Source organism: Eleutherodactylus coqui, chromosome 3 (assembly GCF_035609145.1).
Source record: "Eleutherodactylus coqui strain aEleCoq1 chromosome 3, aEleCoq1.hap1, whole genome shotgun sequence".
NCBI classification, from domain to species: domain Eukaryota; kingdom Metazoa; phylum Chordata; class Amphibia; order Anura; family Eleutherodactylidae; genus Eleutherodactylus; species Eleutherodactylus coqui.
This window is the reverse complement of record NC_089839.1, coordinates 179,812,668-179,832,511: the sequence shown is the minus strand read 5'-3', so window position 1 is coordinate 179,832,511 and position 19,844 is coordinate 179,812,668. Positions and strand designations below refer to the sequence as shown.

The 19,844-nt window shown below is 46.3% G+C and overlaps 1 protein-coding gene across 1 annotated transcript in view; it reads left to right on the top strand.

The window, feature by feature from the left end:
* The window catches only part of LOC136621254 (ficolin-1-B-like), a 62,393-nt gene that overhangs the window by 18,141 nt on the left and 24,408 nt on the right, over positions 1-19,844 (top strand). Inside the window, exons 5-8 of the mRNA XM_066596609.1 lie at positions 562-600; positions 7,663-7,790; positions 7,892-8,021; positions 10,473-10,607. Of these exons, the coding sequence (XP_066452706.1) occupies positions 562-600; positions 7,663-7,790; positions 7,892-8,021; positions 10,473-10,607 (432 nt within the window). The remainder of the gene's footprint in view (positions 1-561; positions 601-7,662; positions 7,791-7,891; positions 8,022-10,472; positions 10,608-19,844) is intronic.

Sequence of the window (19,844 nt, the reverse complement as noted above, 5' to 3'; positions counted from 1 at the left end):
GCATATAATGTCTGTTCTGGAAAAACACAAAAATGGTGTGTGCATAATAATTTTGAACACAGTGTAGAAATAGGGGGAGAAACCAGTCCAGTTGTAGCTATGGTTGACAAAAGGCCTCCAAAAAGTGAGAGCTGGAACCTGAATGGTTGTTATAACTGCAAGACTTCGCTCCCCCCCCCCCCCATTATTAACCCTTTCCAATCCAATTTGTATTCTGGTTTTCCTAGGGGGCTTACTCTTTTTCTGCCGTTATACAATGGCGCCATATGCTGGCTAAAGCCAGTACTGCATGAGGTGACACATTGGATAGGCTCCGACAGCAGAGAGGCTGGCAATATACAGTAAGAGAACCCCGATGGATGTCTTCCAACATCGGAGCTGTACAGCCTTAAATCATAATGTCTTCAGACGTCAGACAGTGGATTGGAAAGGGTTAATGCAGCTCCTCCACTGTCTTCTGCTCTTCTCTTTCCCCTACTTTTTAAAGGATAAGAAATAACAAGAAAATACTTTTGCATTCATTCATGTTTCCATTCATTTATCAATACATTTTATTTCTAGGAGAGAAAGGAGACCCTGGCATCTTTACTCCAGTATATGGTGAGTCTCCAAAGATATTACACTTGGATAATATACGATAAATGTACAGTACTATGTAACAGTGGATTCAGTGATTGTAATGATTAAAATATGTACACAATAAGTAAAATAGGTATTTACTAAATATGACAGAAAAAATAAAGTAAAAATAAGCAAGGAAAGAATAACCAAATAAAGCAGACAATAACATTAAGCAAATAAACAATAACAAAAGTAAAATAAACCACCACGTCTTCACTCAATACCCCATTTAGCCTCACAATTGAAGGAGCTACCAATTCTCCCACATTCAATGCCCCAAAGAATGCTAAGGAAAAAGCATGGCAAAATAAGATTTTACCAAACAGTGATGTAAAGACTAGAGATGAGCGAACGTACTCGTCCGAGCTTGATATTCGTGCGAATATTAGGGTGTTCGGGATGCTCGTTACTCGTAACGAGTACCACGCGGTGTTCCGGTTACTTTCAGTTTCCTCTCTGAGACGTTAGCGCGCTTTTCTGGCCAATTGAAAGACAGGGAAGGCATTACAACTTCCCCCTGTGACGTTCAAGCCCTATACCACCCCCCTGCTGTGAGTGGCTGGGGAGATCTGATGTCACCCGAGTATAAAAATCGGCCCCTCCCGCGGCTCGCCACACATGCCTTGTGACTTAGCTGAGGGAAAGTACTATCGTGCTGGAGCTGCTGTAGGGAGAGCGTTAGGAGTTAGTGTAGGCTTCAAGAACCCCAACGGCCCTTCTTAGGGCCACATCTACTAGTGTGCAGTACTGTGTTAGCACAGTATTTTTTTTTTTTTTTCCAAAATTGGATCTGCAGAGCATTGCGCCCTGCAATAGGGACAGAAGTGGGGGTTAGGCAGGGAGAGTGTTAGGAGTTAGTGTAGGCTTCAAGAACCCCAACGGTCCTTTCTAGGGCCACATCTATCCGTGTGCAGTACTGTCCAGGCTGCTGTTAGCAGTGTTGCATTTTTTTTTTTTCTCAAAACCGGCTGTGCAGAGCATTGCACCCGGCATTAATACTACAGGGATAGAATTGTGTAGGCAGGGCCAGAAGACATACATTATTCATTGAATACACGCAGTGTGGGTGTTCCTTGTAAAAAGCAGGAAAAAAATTCTATTTGGCCTGCCTCTGACAGTACTCAGGGCTCTGTGTACGTGTGTGCTGTGCGCTGAACGTTCAGAAAAAATCAGACGCAGTCAGCTACGTTTTACCGCAGGCGTGCGGCAATTTTTTTCCTGCATGGGAAATCCCTGATCTGCTGTAGGTAGCGAATTACTTTGCATCACTGCAGTTCTGGGACAAATTGGCAGGGCCACAACACAGTTATTAAACTTAGTATTCATTGAATACACGCAGTGTGGGTGTTCCTTGTAAAAAGCAGGGAAAAAATTCTATTTGGCCTGCCTCTTACAGTACTCAGGGCTCTGTGTACGTGTGTGCTGTGCGCTGAACGTTCAGAAAAAATCAGACGCAACCAGCTATGGTTGAGTGCAGCCTTGCGCCAATTTCTTTCCTGCCTGGGAAATACCTGCTCTGCCACAGTTAGTAACTCTGCAACAGTAAAGTTCTGTGACAGTTTTGCAGGGCCGCAACACAGTTATTAAACTTAGTAGTATTCATTGAATACACGCAGTGTGGCTTGTCCTTTGAAAAACAAGGGAAAAAATTGTATTTTGGCTGCAGGCTTGCGCCACTTTCTTTCCTGCCTGGGAAATCAAATCACTGGTAATACACCATGCTGAGGGGTAGGGGTAGGCCTATAGGACGTGGACGCGGGCGAGGACGCGGAGGCCCAAGTCAGGGTGTGGGCACAGGCTGAGCCAGTGTGGTGGCCAGGGGTAGAGGCAGGGCCAGAACGAATAATCCACCAACTGTTTCCCAAAGCGCCCCCTCGCGCCATGCCACCCTGCACAGGTCAAGGTGCTCTACGGTGTGGCAGTTTTTCACAGAGACGCCTGACGACCGACGAACAGTGGTGTGCAACCTTTGTCGCGCCAAGATCAGCTGGGGAGGCACCACCAACAGCATGCGCAGGCATATGATGGCCAAGCACCCCACAAGGTGGGACGATGCCCGTTCACCGCCTCCGGTTTGCACCACTGCCTCTCCCCCTGTGCCCCAACCTGCCACTGAGATCCAACCCCCCTCTGAGGACACAGGCACTACCGTCTCCTGGCCTGCACCCACACCCTCACCTCCGCTGTCCTCGGCCCTATCCAGCAATGTCTCTCAGCGTAGCGTCCAGACGTCGCTAGCGCCACAGTTTGAGCGCAAGCGCAAGTACGAAGCCACGCACCCGCACGCTCAAGCGTTAAACGTGCACATTGCAAAATTGATCAGCCTAGAGATGCTGCCGTATAGGCTTGTGGAAACGGAGGCTTTCAAAAGCATGATGGCGGCGGCGGCCCCGCGCTACTCGGTTCCCAGTCGCCACTACTTTTCCCGATGTGCCGTCCCAGGCCTGCACGACCATGTCTCCCGCAACATTGTACGCGCCCTCACCAACGCGGTTAATGCCAAGGTCCACTTAACAACAGACACGTGGACAAGCACAGGCGGGCAGGGCCACTATATCTCCCTGACGGCACATTGGGTGAATTTAGTGGAGGCTGGGACAGAGTCAGAGCCTGGGACCGCTCACGTCCTACCCACCCCCAGAATTGCGGGCCACAGCTCGGTGGTGGTATCTGCGGCGGTGTATGCTTCCTCCACTAAAGCACCTTCCTCCTCCTGCAACGCAACCTCTGTCTCGCAATCAAGATGTGTCAGCAGCACGTCGCCAGCAGTCGGTGTAACGCGGCGTGGCAGCACAGCGGTGGGCAAGTGTCAGCAGGCCGTGCTGAAACTACTCAGCTTAGGAGAGAAGAGGCACACGGCCCACGAACTGCTGCAGGGTCTGACAGAGCAGACCGACCGCTGGCTTGCGCCGCTGAGCCTCCAACCGGGCATGGTCGTGTGTGACAACGGCCGTAAGCTGGTGGCGGCTCTGCAGCTCGGCAGCCTCACGCACGTGCCATGCCTGGCCCATGTGTTTAATTTGGTGGTTCAGCGCTTTCTGAAAAGCTACCCCCACTTGTCATACCTGCTCGGAAAGGTGCGCCAGCTCTGCGCACATTTCCGCAAATCCCACACGCACGCTGCCACCCTGCGGACACTGCAACATCGGTTTAATCTGCCAGTGCACCGACTGCTGTGCGACGTGCCCACACAGTGGAACTCTACGCTCCACATGTTGGCCAGACTCTATGAGCAGCGTAGAGCTATAGTGGAATACCAACTCCAACTTGCGCGGCGCAGTGTGAGTCAGCCTCCTCAATTATTTACAGAAGAGTGGCCCTGGTTGGCAGCCATCTGCCAGGTCCTTGGAAAATTTGAGGAGTCTACCCAGGTGGTGAGCGGCGATGCTGCAATCATTAGCGTCACCATTCCTCTGCTATGCATCTTGAGAAGTTCCCTGCCAAGCATAAAGGCAGATGCTTTGCGCTCGGAAACAGAGCCGGGGGAAGACAGTATGTCGCTGGATAGTCAGAGTACCCGTCTGTCTATATCTCAGCGCGTTCAGGAGGAGGAGGAGGAGCATGAGGAGGATGAGGAGGAGGGGGAAGAGACAGCTTGGCCCACTGCTGACGGTACCCATGCTGCTTGCCTGTCATCATTTCAGCGTGTATGGCCTGAGGAGGAGGAGGAGGAGGAGGATCCTGAAAGTGATCTTCCTAGTGAAGACAGCCATGTGTTGCGTACAGGTACCCTGGCACACATGGCTGACTTCATGTTAGGATGCCTTTCTCGTGACCCTCGCGTTACACGCATTCTGGCCACTACGGATTACTGGGTGTACACACTGCTCGACCCACGGTATAAGGAGAGCCTTTGCACTCTCATTCCCGAAGAGGAAAGGGGTTCGAGAATGATGCTATACCACAGGGCGCTGGTGGACAAACTGATGGTAAACTTCCCATCCGACAGCGCTAGTGGCAGAAGGCGCAGTTCCGAGGGCCAGGTAGCAGGGGAGGCGCAGAGATCAGGCAGCATGTACAGCGCAGGCAGGGGAACATTCTCCAAGGCCTTTGCCAGCTTTATGGCTCCCCAGCACGACTGTGTCACCGCTCCCCAGTCACGGCTGAGTCGGCGGGAGCACTGTAAAAGGATGGTGAGGGAGTACGTAGCCGATCGCACGACCGTCCTCCGTGACGCCTCTGCCCCCTACAACTACTGGGTGTCGAAGCTGGACACGTGGCCTGAGCTCGCGCTGTATGCCCTGGAGGTGCTTGCTTGTCCTGCGGCTAGCGTCTTGTCAGAGAGTGTGTTTAGTGTGGCTGGGGAATCATCACGGATAAGCGTACCCACCTGTCAACCGACAGTGCCGACAGGCTTACACTCATCAAGATGAACAAAGCCTGGATTTCCCCAGACTTCTCTTCTGCACCAGCGGACAGCAGCGATACCTAAGCAATACGTATTATGCACCCGCGGATGGAAGCATCGTTCTCTCTCACCATCCAAAACGGGGACATTTCTGCTTCATCAATCTGTGTATAATATTCCTCCTCCTCCTTCTCCTGCTCCTCCTCCTGAAACCTCACGTAATCACGCCGAACGGGCAATTTTTCTTAGGGCCACAAGGCTCTCTCATATAATTTTTCTAAACAATTTTTATACGTTTCAATGCTCTTAAAAGCGCTGAAAGTTTAACTTGAACCAATTTTTCATTAAACTGGGCTGCCTCCAGGCCTAGTTACCACTTAAGCCACATTAACCAAAGCGATTAATAGGTTTCACCTGCCATCTTGGTTGGGCATGGGCAATTTTTCTGAGGTACATTAGTACTGTTGGTACACCAATTTTTGTGGGCCCTCGCCTACAGTGTAATCCAATTAATTTTTTGCCCACCTGCATTACAGCTGACGTTACATCAGCTGTGTTGGGCACTGCAATGGGATATATTTATGTACCGCCGGTAGGTTCCAGGGAGCCACCCATGCCGTGGGTCCACACGGAGTTGTAACTACATGTGTCCACTTCTAAAGAGCCCCAGTCTGACTGGGGCATGCAGTGTGGGCCGAAGCCCACTTGCATTAAACATGACATTACCTCAACTGTGATGGGCAATGCAATGGGATATATTTATGTACCGCCGGTGGCTTCCTGGCACCCACCCATGCTGTGGGTCCACAGGGAATTATAAATGCATCTGTTTCCACTTGTAAAGAGCCCCAGTCTGACTGGGGCATGCAGTGTGGGCCGAAGCCCACCTGCATTAAGCATGACATTACTACCTCAGCTGTGATGGGCACTGCAATGGGATATTTTTATGTACCGCCGGTGGGTTCCAGGGAGCCACCCATGCTGTGGGTCCACAGGGAATTATAAATGCATCTGTTTCCACTTCTAAAGAACCCCAGTCTGACTGGGGCATGCAGTGTGGGCCGAAGCCCACCTGCATTAAGCACGACATTACTACCTCAGCTGTGTTGGGCACTGCAATGGGATATTTCTATGTACCGCCGGTGGGTTCCAGGGAGCCACCCATGCTGTGGGTCCACAGGGAGTTATAAATGCATCTGTTTCCACTTGTAAAGAACCCCAGTCTGACTGGGGAATGCAGTGTGGGCCGAAGCCCACTTGCATTAAACATGACATTACCTCAGCTGTGATGGGCAATGCAATGGGATATATTTATGTACCGCCGGTGGCTTCCTGGCACCCACCCATGCTGTGGGTCCACAGGGAATTATAAATGCATCTGTTTCCACTTGTAAAGAACCCCTGTCTGACTGGGGCATGCAGTGTGGGCCGAAGCCCACCTGCATTAAGCACGACATTACTACCTCAGCTGTGTTGGGCAATGCAATGGGATATTTTTGTGTATCGCCGGTGGGTTCCAGGGAGCCACCCATGCTGTCGGTCGACAGGGACTTCACAATAGGGAGTTGTACCTGCCTGTGTCTATGAATTAAAAAGCCCGGTCTGACTGGGGCATGCAGAGACACCTTGACAGAATGAATAGTGTGTGGCACATAGGTTCCCCATTGCTATGCCCACGTGTGCAGCTCCTGATGGCGGTGGCACAGGATTCTATTTCTCATTGCTTCTGTACAGCATTGTGGGCTATCGCCCCGCCCCTTTTAAAGAGGGTCGCTGCCTAGCCGTGCCAACCCTCTGCAGTGTGTGCCTGCGGTTCCTCGTCATGGCAGACGCACTTCTAAATAGACATGAGGGTGGTGTGGCATGAGGGCAGCTGAAGGCTGCGCAGGGACACTTTGGTGTGCGCTGTGGGGGGGAGCGGGGGGGGCGGTTGGGCAGCATGTAACCCAGGAGAAGTGGCAGTGGAGTGTCATGCAGGCAGTGATTGTGCTTTGTTGGAGGTAGTGTGGTGCTTAGCAAAGGTATGCCATGCTAATGAGGGCTTTTCAGAAGTAAAAGTTTTTGGGAGGGGGGGGGCCACTCTTGCCGCTATTGTGGCTTAATAGTGGGACCTGTGGGAACTTGAGATGCAGCCTGAGAACGCCTGCCCTATCCGTTGCTGTGTCGTTCCCATCACTTTCTTGAATTGCCCAGATTTTCACACATGAAAACCTTAGCGAGCATCGGCGAAATACAAAAATGCTCGGGTCGCCCATTGACTTCAATGGGGTTCGTTATTCGAAACGAACCCTCGAGCATCGCGAAAAGTTCGTTCCGAGTAACGAGCACCCGAGCATTTTGGTGCTCGCTCATCTCTAGTAAAGACTGAAGACAACAGCTTCCCAAATCACTCCAGTAACAAAAAGGACACAGGCCTCAGTCTATCTGACTGAACCCTATCCCTCCGGAAACTCCTCAGAGCCTGGCTAATCAAGAAGGACTGTGTGACAACCCTGTGCCCCCTCAATCTGGAGCCAGAGTCCAGGGCCAACACATTTCTGCTGTCTTAGCTCTCTGGGCCACATAATAGAAGTATGACATGTAACTATTTCCTTGCCTATAGAACCCACTTTTCGGCGGTAGAAATCTACTAATGTTATTGTATTCATTATATCACCACTGGTACACACCAACAAAGCTTCTATTTCTTCAAGCACCTCAAAATTGCAAGGAACTGCTGGACCAAGGAACATTTATCAGTGGATGGTACAAAATATACCCAGATGGAGATTATCCAATTACAGTCTTGTGTGATATGGATACAGATGGAGGAGGATGGATTGTAAGTAATAAAATAGATTTTGCTTTTTCCTTACCGTGACCCTCTAAGCAAAAGCTCTGACTCCATCTCCACTGTTATATTTACCTTGCCCCTGTCTATAGGTTTTTCAGAGGCGGTATGATGGGAGTGTGAATTTTTTCAGAGGGTGGAATGATTACAAGCGAGGGTTTGGCAACCAACCAAGTGAGTTCTGGCTGGGAAACGATAATATTCACCGTCTCACATCTTCAGGTAACAATTGCATCTACATGTATCCAATCTCATTACTGTGGACAAGTCTGCTCATATTGTGACACACTATAAGTTTTTAGTGTGGAACTGCAGATCACTGCACTCCTTTCTCTTTATAGTTCACTGCACTCCCTTTTCTTAATTGTTACCCATCAGGTAGGGTTGACACCCAGCCAAGCCAAGTTCCATGGCCGGAGCAGGTATTTATTTTTTAACAAAGGAAAAAAAAAATCTGTCTTCTTAAAAGCACATCTTAGATTCAAAAAAATTAATAAAATCAGAAATGGTAGGTATTGTGTAACGCTCAGACATGTTTCAAAAGACACTTATTTCTCAATCACAGCTAATACATTCACATGATTCTCCCCCTTAAAATCAATTACATGTCTGACTGTAGACACGGCGTTACATGTTACCTACCATTTGTAATTTTATGGATTTTTTGGAATAGAAGAAGTGTTTTTCCAGGAGTCCACTTTTTTCCTTTGTGTTTGCTATTTAAGCCATTTGACTCATGGTCAGCCTGAGCACCTGAGAACGATCAAGCTAAGTCGGGGTAAATACTACTTACTAACCAGATGAAAATAAAGTTGTGTTATGTATTTTTGAACTTGTTTTTCACCGGCCATATTGATGGCCAGTAAAAAATAATTGCTTCCTGTGAGTACGACCGAGAAACTAACATGGCTTCAAGTAGTTTACTCACTGAAGCAGCTCTGTTTCAGACCCTGCCTCCTCCCCCCAGCATCTGCATTCTGCCACAGCTGCTGTATGCAGCGACGTCGCTCCCTCACTTGGCATCTGCATTCATGTGCACACAGTACCCAGCACAGACACCAGGGGAGGATGCAGGGTTTCTGCATACTGCAGCCGTGATGACTGGACCATAGGTGCTGCAGAAAGTAAAATACTTGCAGCTATGGTTGTTGCCCAAGGGCAAGGAGGGCATTGAGGGGGCACACTAATCATTGGGGTCACTCTAGGGGGCACACCACTACTATTGGGGGTGCATTATTATTTGGGCCACTATTGGGGGCCACTATTACTGTTGGTACCACTATCACTATTAGGGCCACTAAGGGGTGTACAATTACAACTAGCGATCAGTGGAAAAATAAGTTTGTTGGTTTTGGGACAATTATACAAAAACCATAATGAATTGGGACAGTCGGTTTTGACTTTCATTAATGTCAGTAGGAGTAAAAATCTGATTTACCGATTTACACTACAAAAAGTAGCTAATGCAGCCAAAGCACCCACCAAATTGCATGGAAATACAGCCACACATCTGGGGAACACTGTGCATCTCCAAAAAATTGGTAAAACTAGTGTACAATGGTATAGGGGTCACTTGTAGCACACAGTTGTCACTGAAAACAAAAGAATGCCCACACAGGGTTTGTTAGATCACAAATTGTGCCAAAGAAGACAGCAGGTGTGATGCTTGTTTTAAATTCAGTGTTATAAATTTTACAAGGACAAATTCTACCAGGTGAACACAACACTCAAGCATAGGACTCCAACTTCTCCAGCTCCTACAAGGAAAAGCACCCCAAGAGTTGCCCAAAATTGCTCTAAAAGAGACAGCAGATGTTGTGCTTGTTTTAAAAGAAATCTTAGCGTTTGCAAAGGACAAATTCTACCAGGTGAACAGAACAGCCAAGCACGGGCTTTCTCCAAGGAAGAGCTATAGAACTACAGCTGTTTTGTGTGCTTAAAAAATGGTTTTGTGAGGAAGAGAGCAGCAGTTGCACCACCACCAGCAAGAACAGCTCAAGGACAAAGTGTCTAAGGGTGTTGGCCCACATTCCTCAGGTCAGGCCTCCAGCGTGTCCCATAACCCATGTAGAATAGCTGGAGTTAGTGATGGATGGAAGGAATATTGCGTAGCTGAACTGGCCTGTCTGCAGTCCAGACCTTTCACCAATAGAAAACTTTTGCAGTGTTAAAACAAAAAATCTGGCAAAGAAGACCCAGGAATGTTGAGTAGCTAGAATCCTACTTCAGACAAGAATGGGAGAACATTCCTCTCTCAACACTCCAAGAATTGGTCTCCTATCTTCCCAGACATTTATACACTGTTAGAAAAAGAAGAGTTGACGCTACACAATGGTAGATATGGCCCTGTCCCAACTTTTTAAAGATGAGTTGCTGCCAATTCTTAAATGAGTTAATTTTATGAAAAATGAGATGGAAAAATGTCTCACTTTCAACTTCTGATATATATTCTATGTTCTACTGTGAATTAAATATGATTATATGAGATTTCAAAATTTGCTCTATTAGGGCCAATAAGGGGATGCACTATGACCACTAGGAGGTAAAATTATGTTATAAGCCACCCCCTAACCACACCCCTGTTTACATTCGTCAATATTTTTTGGCAACAAAGTTGGCAACCCTACCATCAGAGTATGTATGAACTGACTTTGTATGTGTTTAACTTTCTAGGAACCCATAAACTTCGAATCGATCTGACGGATTTTGAAAATGAACGCAGTTTTGCTGCTTATGCTTCATTTTCTCTATCAGGAGAAGTTGACAAGTATAAGCTGCACCTTGGCGCGTTCACTGAAGGCAGTGCAGGTAATGTCTACTCTGGTAATAGAGCTTTTCATGCAATGTTCTATCATATCCAATATCTAATAGCTTTTAGAGCAGTGATGCTGTCAGGGTATGCTGCGACCTGTAGTTTTTCTACAACTTTAGAACTACAGTGTGTCCTCCAGGATGCACTCCATTCATTAACTCCTTGGAGTTATAACCACTTTCCTGCTTTCAGTTTTTCACCCTTGCTTTTCAATAGTCTTAGCCGTTTTTTTTTTTTTTCCTTTTATATTTATCTGTATCCATAGTTATTCTATAGTTTAGGACAAGAATATATATATAATTTTATTTACGTTATTTTTTCTTTGTCATTTAATGGGCCATATAATGTATTGAAGCACTTTTACAAAATTTTAATTCTGGTGATATGGAAGGAAACACAATTGTCCCATTTTTTCGCTCTTGTTTATGCTATTTATGGTATGCTAAAAATGGCTTCTTAAATTTATTCTACAATTACGACAATACCAAATCTATATAATTTTTTAATATAATTATAAGGATAATGTTTTTATCCTTTTAAAAAACAAACATTTTCTAAAAGTAAATGCATTACCTTCTATTGCCATATTCTGACATACTTAACTTTCTTTTATTTGGTGCACTGTGTGAGGATTTTTTTTTATCAGTGCAAGCCAGAGTTTATATCTACCATTATGGAGTGCACAAGACGTTCTGAACAGTTTTGGCACTTTTGTGTTTTCTTAATGACCCAGCCTCTCCAAAATAATTCTGCCATTGCATATTTAAAAAACAAAACACAATTTGAGGGGATTTTATCCCAATATTTCCTGAGTACAGTGAAAGACTAAATAGTTTCCTTGGTAAGAGTACTATTTTTTTGCAGCTAGCTCATTTTGTTTGTTGGATACTACAGATAGCCCTAAAGCTGGGAACCTAGAAAAGTTTTCTCCAAAGAGATATGGGAGGGATTGTCATTCAACCTTGTGAGGTGTAGCCACCTGCTCATATGGACTGCTTTATAAGAAAATCAATAATCTATTGGTAATCTTGTGTTTTACAATTCCAAAGAAAACAAGAGAAGCTTTGTCTAATTTTAGGGGAAAGGAGTGTGGGATAGGGATTGGAACCATTTCTAAAACATAGAGTAATTGTGGGAAAATAAAAGACTTTAATAAATTTTTCCTTCCCACGCAAGACAGCAGAGAGAGACTGTGTGTGTGTTTTAGCTGTATTTTGATTTTTTTCAGATTAATGAGGAAATTTAGTAAGAAGAGTGCCTAAGTATTTTATATGCTCTTCTGGCCACTGCAATGAGGAGAATTTGAAAATCACGGAGATAGGTGATGAATAGAGATGAGCGAGTACCAAAATGCTCGGGTGCTCGTTACTCGAGTCGAACGTTTCGTAATGCTCAAGAGTACTCGTTTTGAGTACTGAGCCCCAATGAAGTCAATGGGGGACTCGAGCGTTTTTCAAGCTGACCCATGCTCCGCATAGGGGAAGTTGTGTGAAACACCTGAAAACATGAGAGTCATGGAAACACAGCAGAAACGGATAGGGAACGGCAGGGGCAGCATGCATGGGTGCATCTGAGGCTCCCAGGTCGCACTATTCGGTCAAACTGGGGGCAAGAGCCTGGCGGTCACCCCCCTAACAATTTACTTGGGACAGACCATAAGCAGCAAGGCACACATGCTGGCACATCTTAGATAAGCACCTGACTAGCTGCAACCAAGGCCAATCACCACTTTGTGTGAGTAGCCTCCACCTTGTGCGACCCAAAGTGCTGTGAGTTACATAGCTATGGGAAACCCATGTGTCCCCACACAATTCATTCTGTGTATGTGTCAGATAGCTGAACAATGCAATGGGAAAGCAGTCTGCACCCTACCCAAGTCATACAGTGTATTTGTGCCAGACAGCTGGACACCCACAGCATAGGCGAGCCCATGAAACCCAAGGACAGTATTAAACAGGAGGAAAAGAGAGTGCCCAAACATGGCAGAGTTTCACCCCGCCCGGAACCGCAGCCTCTGCCCACACTTCTGCCCAATTCATTATGTGTATGTGTCAGATAGCTGAGCAACGCAATGGGAAAGGCTTTGTGCACCCACAGTATAGGTGGACCCCTGAAACATTTCTGTAGCAAGTGTATCGGCGGACCCCTGAAACATTGGTGTACCAACAGTGTAGGCGAACACCTGAAAAAATGTGTTTACCAACAATATAGGCGAAGCCCAGAAAAATTAGTTTGCTAACAAACTAAAAAAAAAAAAAACTGTATAGGCAGACCCCAGTAACATTTCTGAAGCAATAGTATAGGCGAACCCCAGTAACATTGGTGTGCCAAGAATATAGGCGAACAGCTGTAAAAATGTGTTTACCAAGAGTTTAGGTGAAGCCTGGAAAAATTAGTTTGCTAACAGTATTGGCAATGGCCTGAAAAATTGGTGTACCAAGAGTACAAGTGTACCCCTGAAAAATTGGTTTACCCCGAGGGTAGTTGAAACCCATAAACGTTTTGTAAAGATACAGCTCATTGTTGCTTAATTTGTAGCAGAGCCTGAAGGCAGCCCTCTAAAAAAGTTGGTTTTAATGAAGCATTTTGGCCCGCAGAAAAATTGGCAGTTCAGCGTGATGACATGCTGGTTTAGGAGGAGGAGGAGGAGGAGGAGAAAGATCAGAGAGGGATAGACCAAGCTACTTCTCCCTTTTTTGGGGTGATGGAGGATGCATATTTCTCCTGTCGCAGCTAAAAGAATCTTTATGATCCGCTGCTTTCCACTGGTGGAGAAGAGACGTCTGGGGAAATCCAGCATTTGTTCGTCTTAATGAGTGTAAGCATGTCGGCGCTGGCAGTTGACAGGCAGGTACGCTTATCCGTGATGATCCCCCCAGCTGCACTAAACGCCCTCTCTTACAAGACACTAGCGATAGGCCAGGCCAACACCTCCAGGGCGTACAGCGCAAGTTCGTGCCACGTGTCCAGCTTTGACACCCAATAGTTGTATGGAGCAGAGGCATCACGGAGGATGGTGGTATGGTTGGCTATGTACTCCCTCACCAGCTTTTTACAATGCTCCCTCTGACTCAGTCTTGACTGGGGAATTGTGACACAGTCTTGCTGGGGAGCCATAAAACTGGCAAAGGCCTTGGAGAGTGTTCCCCTGCCTGCGATGGACATGCTGCCTTATCCCTGCACCTCCCCTGCTAGTTGGCCCTCTGAACTGCGTCTTCTACTGCTAGTGCTATCAGATGGGAACTTAAGCATCCCTTTTTCCACCAGGGCCCTGTGGTATTGCATCACTCTTGTACCCCTTTCCTCTTTGGGAATGAGAGTGGAAAGGTTCTCCTTATACCGTGGGTCGAGAAGGGTGTACACCCAGTAATTTGTGTTGGCCAGAATGCGTCTAATGCGAGGGTCGCGGGAAAGGCAAACTAACATGAAGTCAGCCATGTGTGCCAGAGTCCCAGTACACAACACATCGCTGTCCTCACTAGGAGGATGCTCCTCCTCTTCAGCCCATACACGCTGAACAGATGAGAAGGAAGCAGCATGGGTACCCTCTGCAGGGTGGGCAGCAGTCTCTTCCTTCTACTCCTCCTCCGCCTCCCCCTCCTCCTCCAAAAGGCGCCGAGATACAGACGGGAGGGTGGTCTGGCTGTCAAGTGACATACTGTCATCCCCCATCTCCTGTTCTAACCGCAAAGCGTCGGCCTTTATGCTTAACAGCGAACTTCTCGGCAGGCAAAGCAGCGGGATGGTAACGCTAATTATGGCCACATCGCCGCTCACCATTTGGGTAGACTCCTTAAAGTTTTTGAGGACCTGACAGATGTCTGCCATCCATGCCCACTCCTCTGTGAAGAATTGTGGAGGCTTACTACCACTCCGCCTGCCATATTGCAGCTGGTATTCCACAATTGCTCTACACTGCTCGTAATGCCTGGCCCACATGTGCAGCGTAGAATTCCAGCGTGTGGGCACGTCGCCTAGCAGTTGGTGCTCTGGCAGCTGAAACAGATGTTGCAGTGTCCTGAGGGTGGCAGCATCCGTGGTAGACTTGCAGAAATGTGCACACATGCAGCGTACCTTGCCAAGCAGGTCAGACAAGTGGGGGTAACCACCAGATTGAAGAAGTGGGCCAGGCATGGCACATGTGTGAGGCTGCCAAGCTGCAGAGCTGCCACCAGGTTATGGCCATTGTCACACATGACCATGCCCGGTTGGAGGCTGAGCGGCGAATGCCAGAGGTCGGTCTGCTCCGTCAGACCCTGTAACAGCTCAGGGGATGTGTACCTCTTGTTACCTAAGCTGATTTGTTTCAGCATGGCTTGCTGATGCTTCCCCTCTGCTGGCTCACACTTCTTAAATGAGAGGTGACGGTGGCGGAGAAGGAGGGGGGTTGGAGGAGGTGGCATAATACGCTGCAAAAACCATCACCAAGGTGGGACCCGCTATCCTCTGTGTGGGTAGCACGTCAGTTGTTGCAGGCTATGACTCGGTCCCAGCCTCCACCAAGTTCATCCAATGTGCCGTCAGGGAGATATAGTGTCCCTGCCCGCCATCATGTTTTTGAAAGCCTCTGTTTCCACAAGCCTGTATGGCAGCATCTCCAGGCTGATTAATTTGGCAATGTGCACGTTTAAAGCTTGTGCATGCGGGTGGGTGGCAGCATATTTCCGCTATCGCTCCAATGCTTGTGTCCACACATCCACACCTTTGAACACCTAGCCCTCTGCACGGAGGCTTTCAGTGAGGAGGTGCAGTGTGAAGCGGTTGGGGGATCATTGGCTCTCCCTCTCCCTCTGACCACCCCACTGCCTCTTCCAACCTGTCCTGCTGCTGCACTTGCCTCCCCCTCTGAAGCCCTCTTTTCAGTAGGCTTAGCAAGCCAGGTGGGGTCAGTCACCTCATTGTCTAGCAGCTCTTCCTCTGAATCCTCTGTGCGCTCCTCCCTCAGACTTACTGCTCTTACTACTACCTTACTGACAGACAACTGTGTCTCATCATCCTCCTCCACAAGAATCTCTCAAAACATTTAAAAATCTAGGTAAGAGAATGGATTGGAATTTCTTACAGTGACCACCTGAAAAGCCATCAGGGCAAGGTGCTTTCCCATCATTAAACAAATTTAGTAAATTGGAAAGTTCCTTAGTGGTAAAGGGTTCCAACAGGAGTCCCCTCTCCTCCTCCAAGAATGAGTATAGGTTAATGGAATTTAGAAAGTTGGAATTGAGGGTGTGTGAGTGATCAGGGAGATCATACAGAGAGCTACAGAAGTTTAAGAATTCCTTTCTTACCTCATCAGTTTAAGTAGCTAAGCCATATTTGGGAGATCTAATCGTTACAATGAATTACTTTTCGTTTTGTTTCTTAAACATGGTGGGCATGACTTTTGAGCTTCTATTACCATGTGCATAAAATTTAAAAGAGCTTGTCTAGTATAACCACACTGAGCGTATATTTAGTACATTTTGGAGCTCTCTTTGAAGATTGGAGAGCTTGTCTTGTACCTCCAGCGCCTTGGAAAGTTTACCAACATTCTCCAAAGTAGAGATCTGAGCGTACAAGGAATTAAGTTTAGATGGGCGTTGTTTCCTAAATCTTGCACCTAGTACAATAAGTTCTCCTCGTAAATGCACTGTCAGGTCCGGCGGCTCTGGGGGGACTTTGTGCCCACACTACCGGTCCTAGTACCCGGGCTGTGGGGGTGTGGCGCAGAAGAGCCCCGGTCTTTGTGACCTCTCCTGGCCACCGTGATGCGGTACACCAGCTGTGTGCGGTACTCCTGTGCGCACGGGGTTAATTTAGGGTTTATGTCCAAGAACGAGGAGGAATGTGGGAGAAATAGAGAGACAAAGAGGTAGGAGCCTGTTCCGCGAGCGTAATGGAACCTGTTTAAAAGGAACATAATAAAGGTAAGAATCTGTCACTAATGAACAGATATATAAATCTTATTGCACATTAGACTAACCAGAAGAAGAAGGTATAATTTGTGTCGGAAGGGTGCTGCATGTGCCATATATCAATCAAATTCATATCAGTTAAGAGTTTCTTCAATTTTGTAAGGGCAGCGTAGGAAATAGAAGATGTCTGTTTAGAACTGTCAAAGAGGGAATTTAGTGCTAGAATAAGGTTACCTTCAACAATACTTATTCCTTCAGCAAATATTTTAGAAGTCTCCCTTTCTCCCTCTGCCGATCACCCGAGCATGCTCGGATGAGAAGGCAGTTACTATAGAAGAGCGATGCTCGCTCAAGTAACTGACCTTACTGAGCGTGCTCGCTCATCTCTAGTAACCACTAGTCAAAGTCAGAATAACTACTGTAAATTCTGCATAAAAGATTCAAGTTATTTATCTTTTTCTGTTAACTGGAGCATAAAATTATTCTGTTGAATCAGAAGGGGCTGTACACAGAACGTATGTCCACCCCGTTCCTCCCTGCTCTCCCCCGCAAGCACCCGAATCTTTTGAGACGAGCGGGCAGGTACTCGCATAAGGCATTACTCGCTCGAGTAGTTTGCCTTAGCGAGTATGCTCGCTCATCTCTACTAGTAACACTTCAACAATTATGGCTGTGTAATATCCAGAGACCGGTAGGAACTTTATAAAGACCATTAGTTCTAAAAATTATTAACTTGTGGTGAATCTAAAGCTGCTCAAAGGTTAGAACAGAATGTTAGAAAAAGGGGAGGATGCATCGGGCGAGAGAGGAGGGGTAGGGAACGGATAAATGGAGAAAAGAGAAGAGTGGAATTAACAATACTTTTTAAAGAAGAAATAATGTTCAGGAGACTACATTAATATTGCAAAAATTAAGACATAAAAGATTCACAGAGATGGTGAGCAATTCATAAAATTCAGAAGAGAAGGTTGACTTGCAGTCCATAAGAAAAGCGAATAAGAAGATGTAGATCTTAGAACCAATTAGAGTTTTTAATATAAACAGGGGGCATCAATTTAAAGGTTGTTCATGTTGGCATCCATGTTGAAGTCTCTCCTGGTAATCAACAGTGAGTCATGGTTGAAGATATTAGGGAGAATCCATGTTGATTGTTTTAGAAGTAAGTTTACTAGAGCATTTCCGGGATTTATCTTGTTTTTCGGGTTGAACTGTTTCCCATGGTATTGACGGGAGACTCGCAATATCCTGAATTGCTGCCTAATCAGGAATATTTAGATCATCAATACTGATGGAGGTGTAAATTTCAGAGAGATCAGAGTGTTTGAGAATTAGGAATCTATTCCTTTCTGTAAAGAAATAAAAAAAATTATCTTGGGTATGTGGTGCAACCTCCAGGCATAATATAATTACATAAAATTGTTTATTGCCAAAAATCTCTATTTTTTAATTAAAACCATCATATAAATGCATTTTAAGGCTTGGTGAACCTCTTCCTCTGTACTTGCTAAGGATACACTATACATACATTTATTTAAGTCAATATTGGATAGGGGTGATATAGGTAGAAATTAGTAAAGGCTAACATGCACTCCAGATGACTGGTTAAATGTTAGCATGAATGGACCCAATGAAAGAAACAAAATAAAAATAAAAAAAAAACTGAAAAAATTCCAACAAATGTTATTCATAAAGTACCAGTTGCATAATAACAATGGAAAGTGGTTTTAATGCTTTGCTGGTTTTGTTGGGGAAAAAAAAGTCATTTTATTAATAATTTGCGGCCATATAATATAGCACGTAGTATACCAACAACAGTGCCCATAGCACGTACAGATTTCTATAGGAAACGAGTTATTGTTTTGAACTAGAATTCTCTAAAGAAACAATATGTCAACCAGCAGCAATTTAAAATATATTGAACAAAAATATTTGAAAGCTAAGAGCATATTGTAAAACAAAACATGGATTTATGTCTATATAAAAAAAACTGTGGAGGTTCACTGTCTATAATCTATATATCTATATATATATCATATATATATATGACGAAAGCCCTCACTGACTCACTAACTTGCCAATAAATTTGGCACAACCATTGATTATGTCATATATAGGAAGAGGTAATGGGTCCCAACTCAATTATTCAACTCTAAGCGCAAAAGAATTAGCGTCCAAATTTAACGTATGTTATCTAATTCTCTCCCTTCCCGATGTCATAGAAACTTGAAATTTGGCACGAGCATTGATTATGTTATAAATAGGAAAAGCTAATGGGTCCCAACTCGATTATTCAATTCTAAGCACAAAAGAATTAGCGTCCAAATTTTACGTACGGAATCTAATTGTTTCACTTCTCGATGTCATAGAAATTTGAAATTTGGCACGGGCATTGATTATGTCATAAATAGAGATGAGCAAGCACCAAAATGCTCGGGTGCTCGTTACTCGGGACGAACTTTTCGCGATGCTCGAGGGTTCGTTTCGAGTAACGAACCCCATTGAAGTCAATGGGCGACCCGAGCATTTTTGTATATTGCCGATGCTCGCTAAGGTTTTCATTTGTGAAAATCTGGGCAATTCAAGAAAGTGATGGGAACGACACAGAAACGGATAGGGCAGGCGAGGGGCTACATGTTGGGCTGCAACTCAAGTTCCCAGGTCCCACTATTAAGCCACAATAGTGGCAAGAGTGCCCCCCCCTCCCAACAACCTTTACTTCTGAAAAGCCCTCATTAGCAATGCATACCTTAGCTAAGCACCACACTACCTCCAACAAAGCACAATCACTGCCTGCATGACACTCCGCTGCCACTTCTCCTGGGTTACATGCTGCCCAACCCCCCCCCCCACGACCCAGTGTCCACAGCGCACACCAAATTGTCCCTGCCCAGCCTTCAGCTGCCCTCATGCCACGCCACCCTCATGTCTATTTATAAGTGGGTCTGCCAGAGGAAAAGCAGGCACACACTGCAGAGGGTTGGCACGGCTAGGCAGCGACCCTCTTTAAAAGGGGTGGGGCGATAGTCCACAATGCTGTACAGAAGCAATGAGACATCCAATCCTGTGCCACCTCCATCTGGAGCTGCACACGTGGGCATAGCAATGGGGAACCTATGTGCCACACACTATTCATTCTGTCAAGGTGTCTGCATGCCCCAGTCAGACCGTGGTTTTTTATAAATAGTCACAGGCAGGTACAACTCCGCAATGGGAATTCCGTGTGCACGCACAGCATGGGTGGCTCCCTGAAACCCACCGGCTGTACATAAACATATCCCATTGCAGTGCCCATCACAGCTGAGGTAACGTCCGATTAAATGCAGGTGGGCTTTGGCCCACACT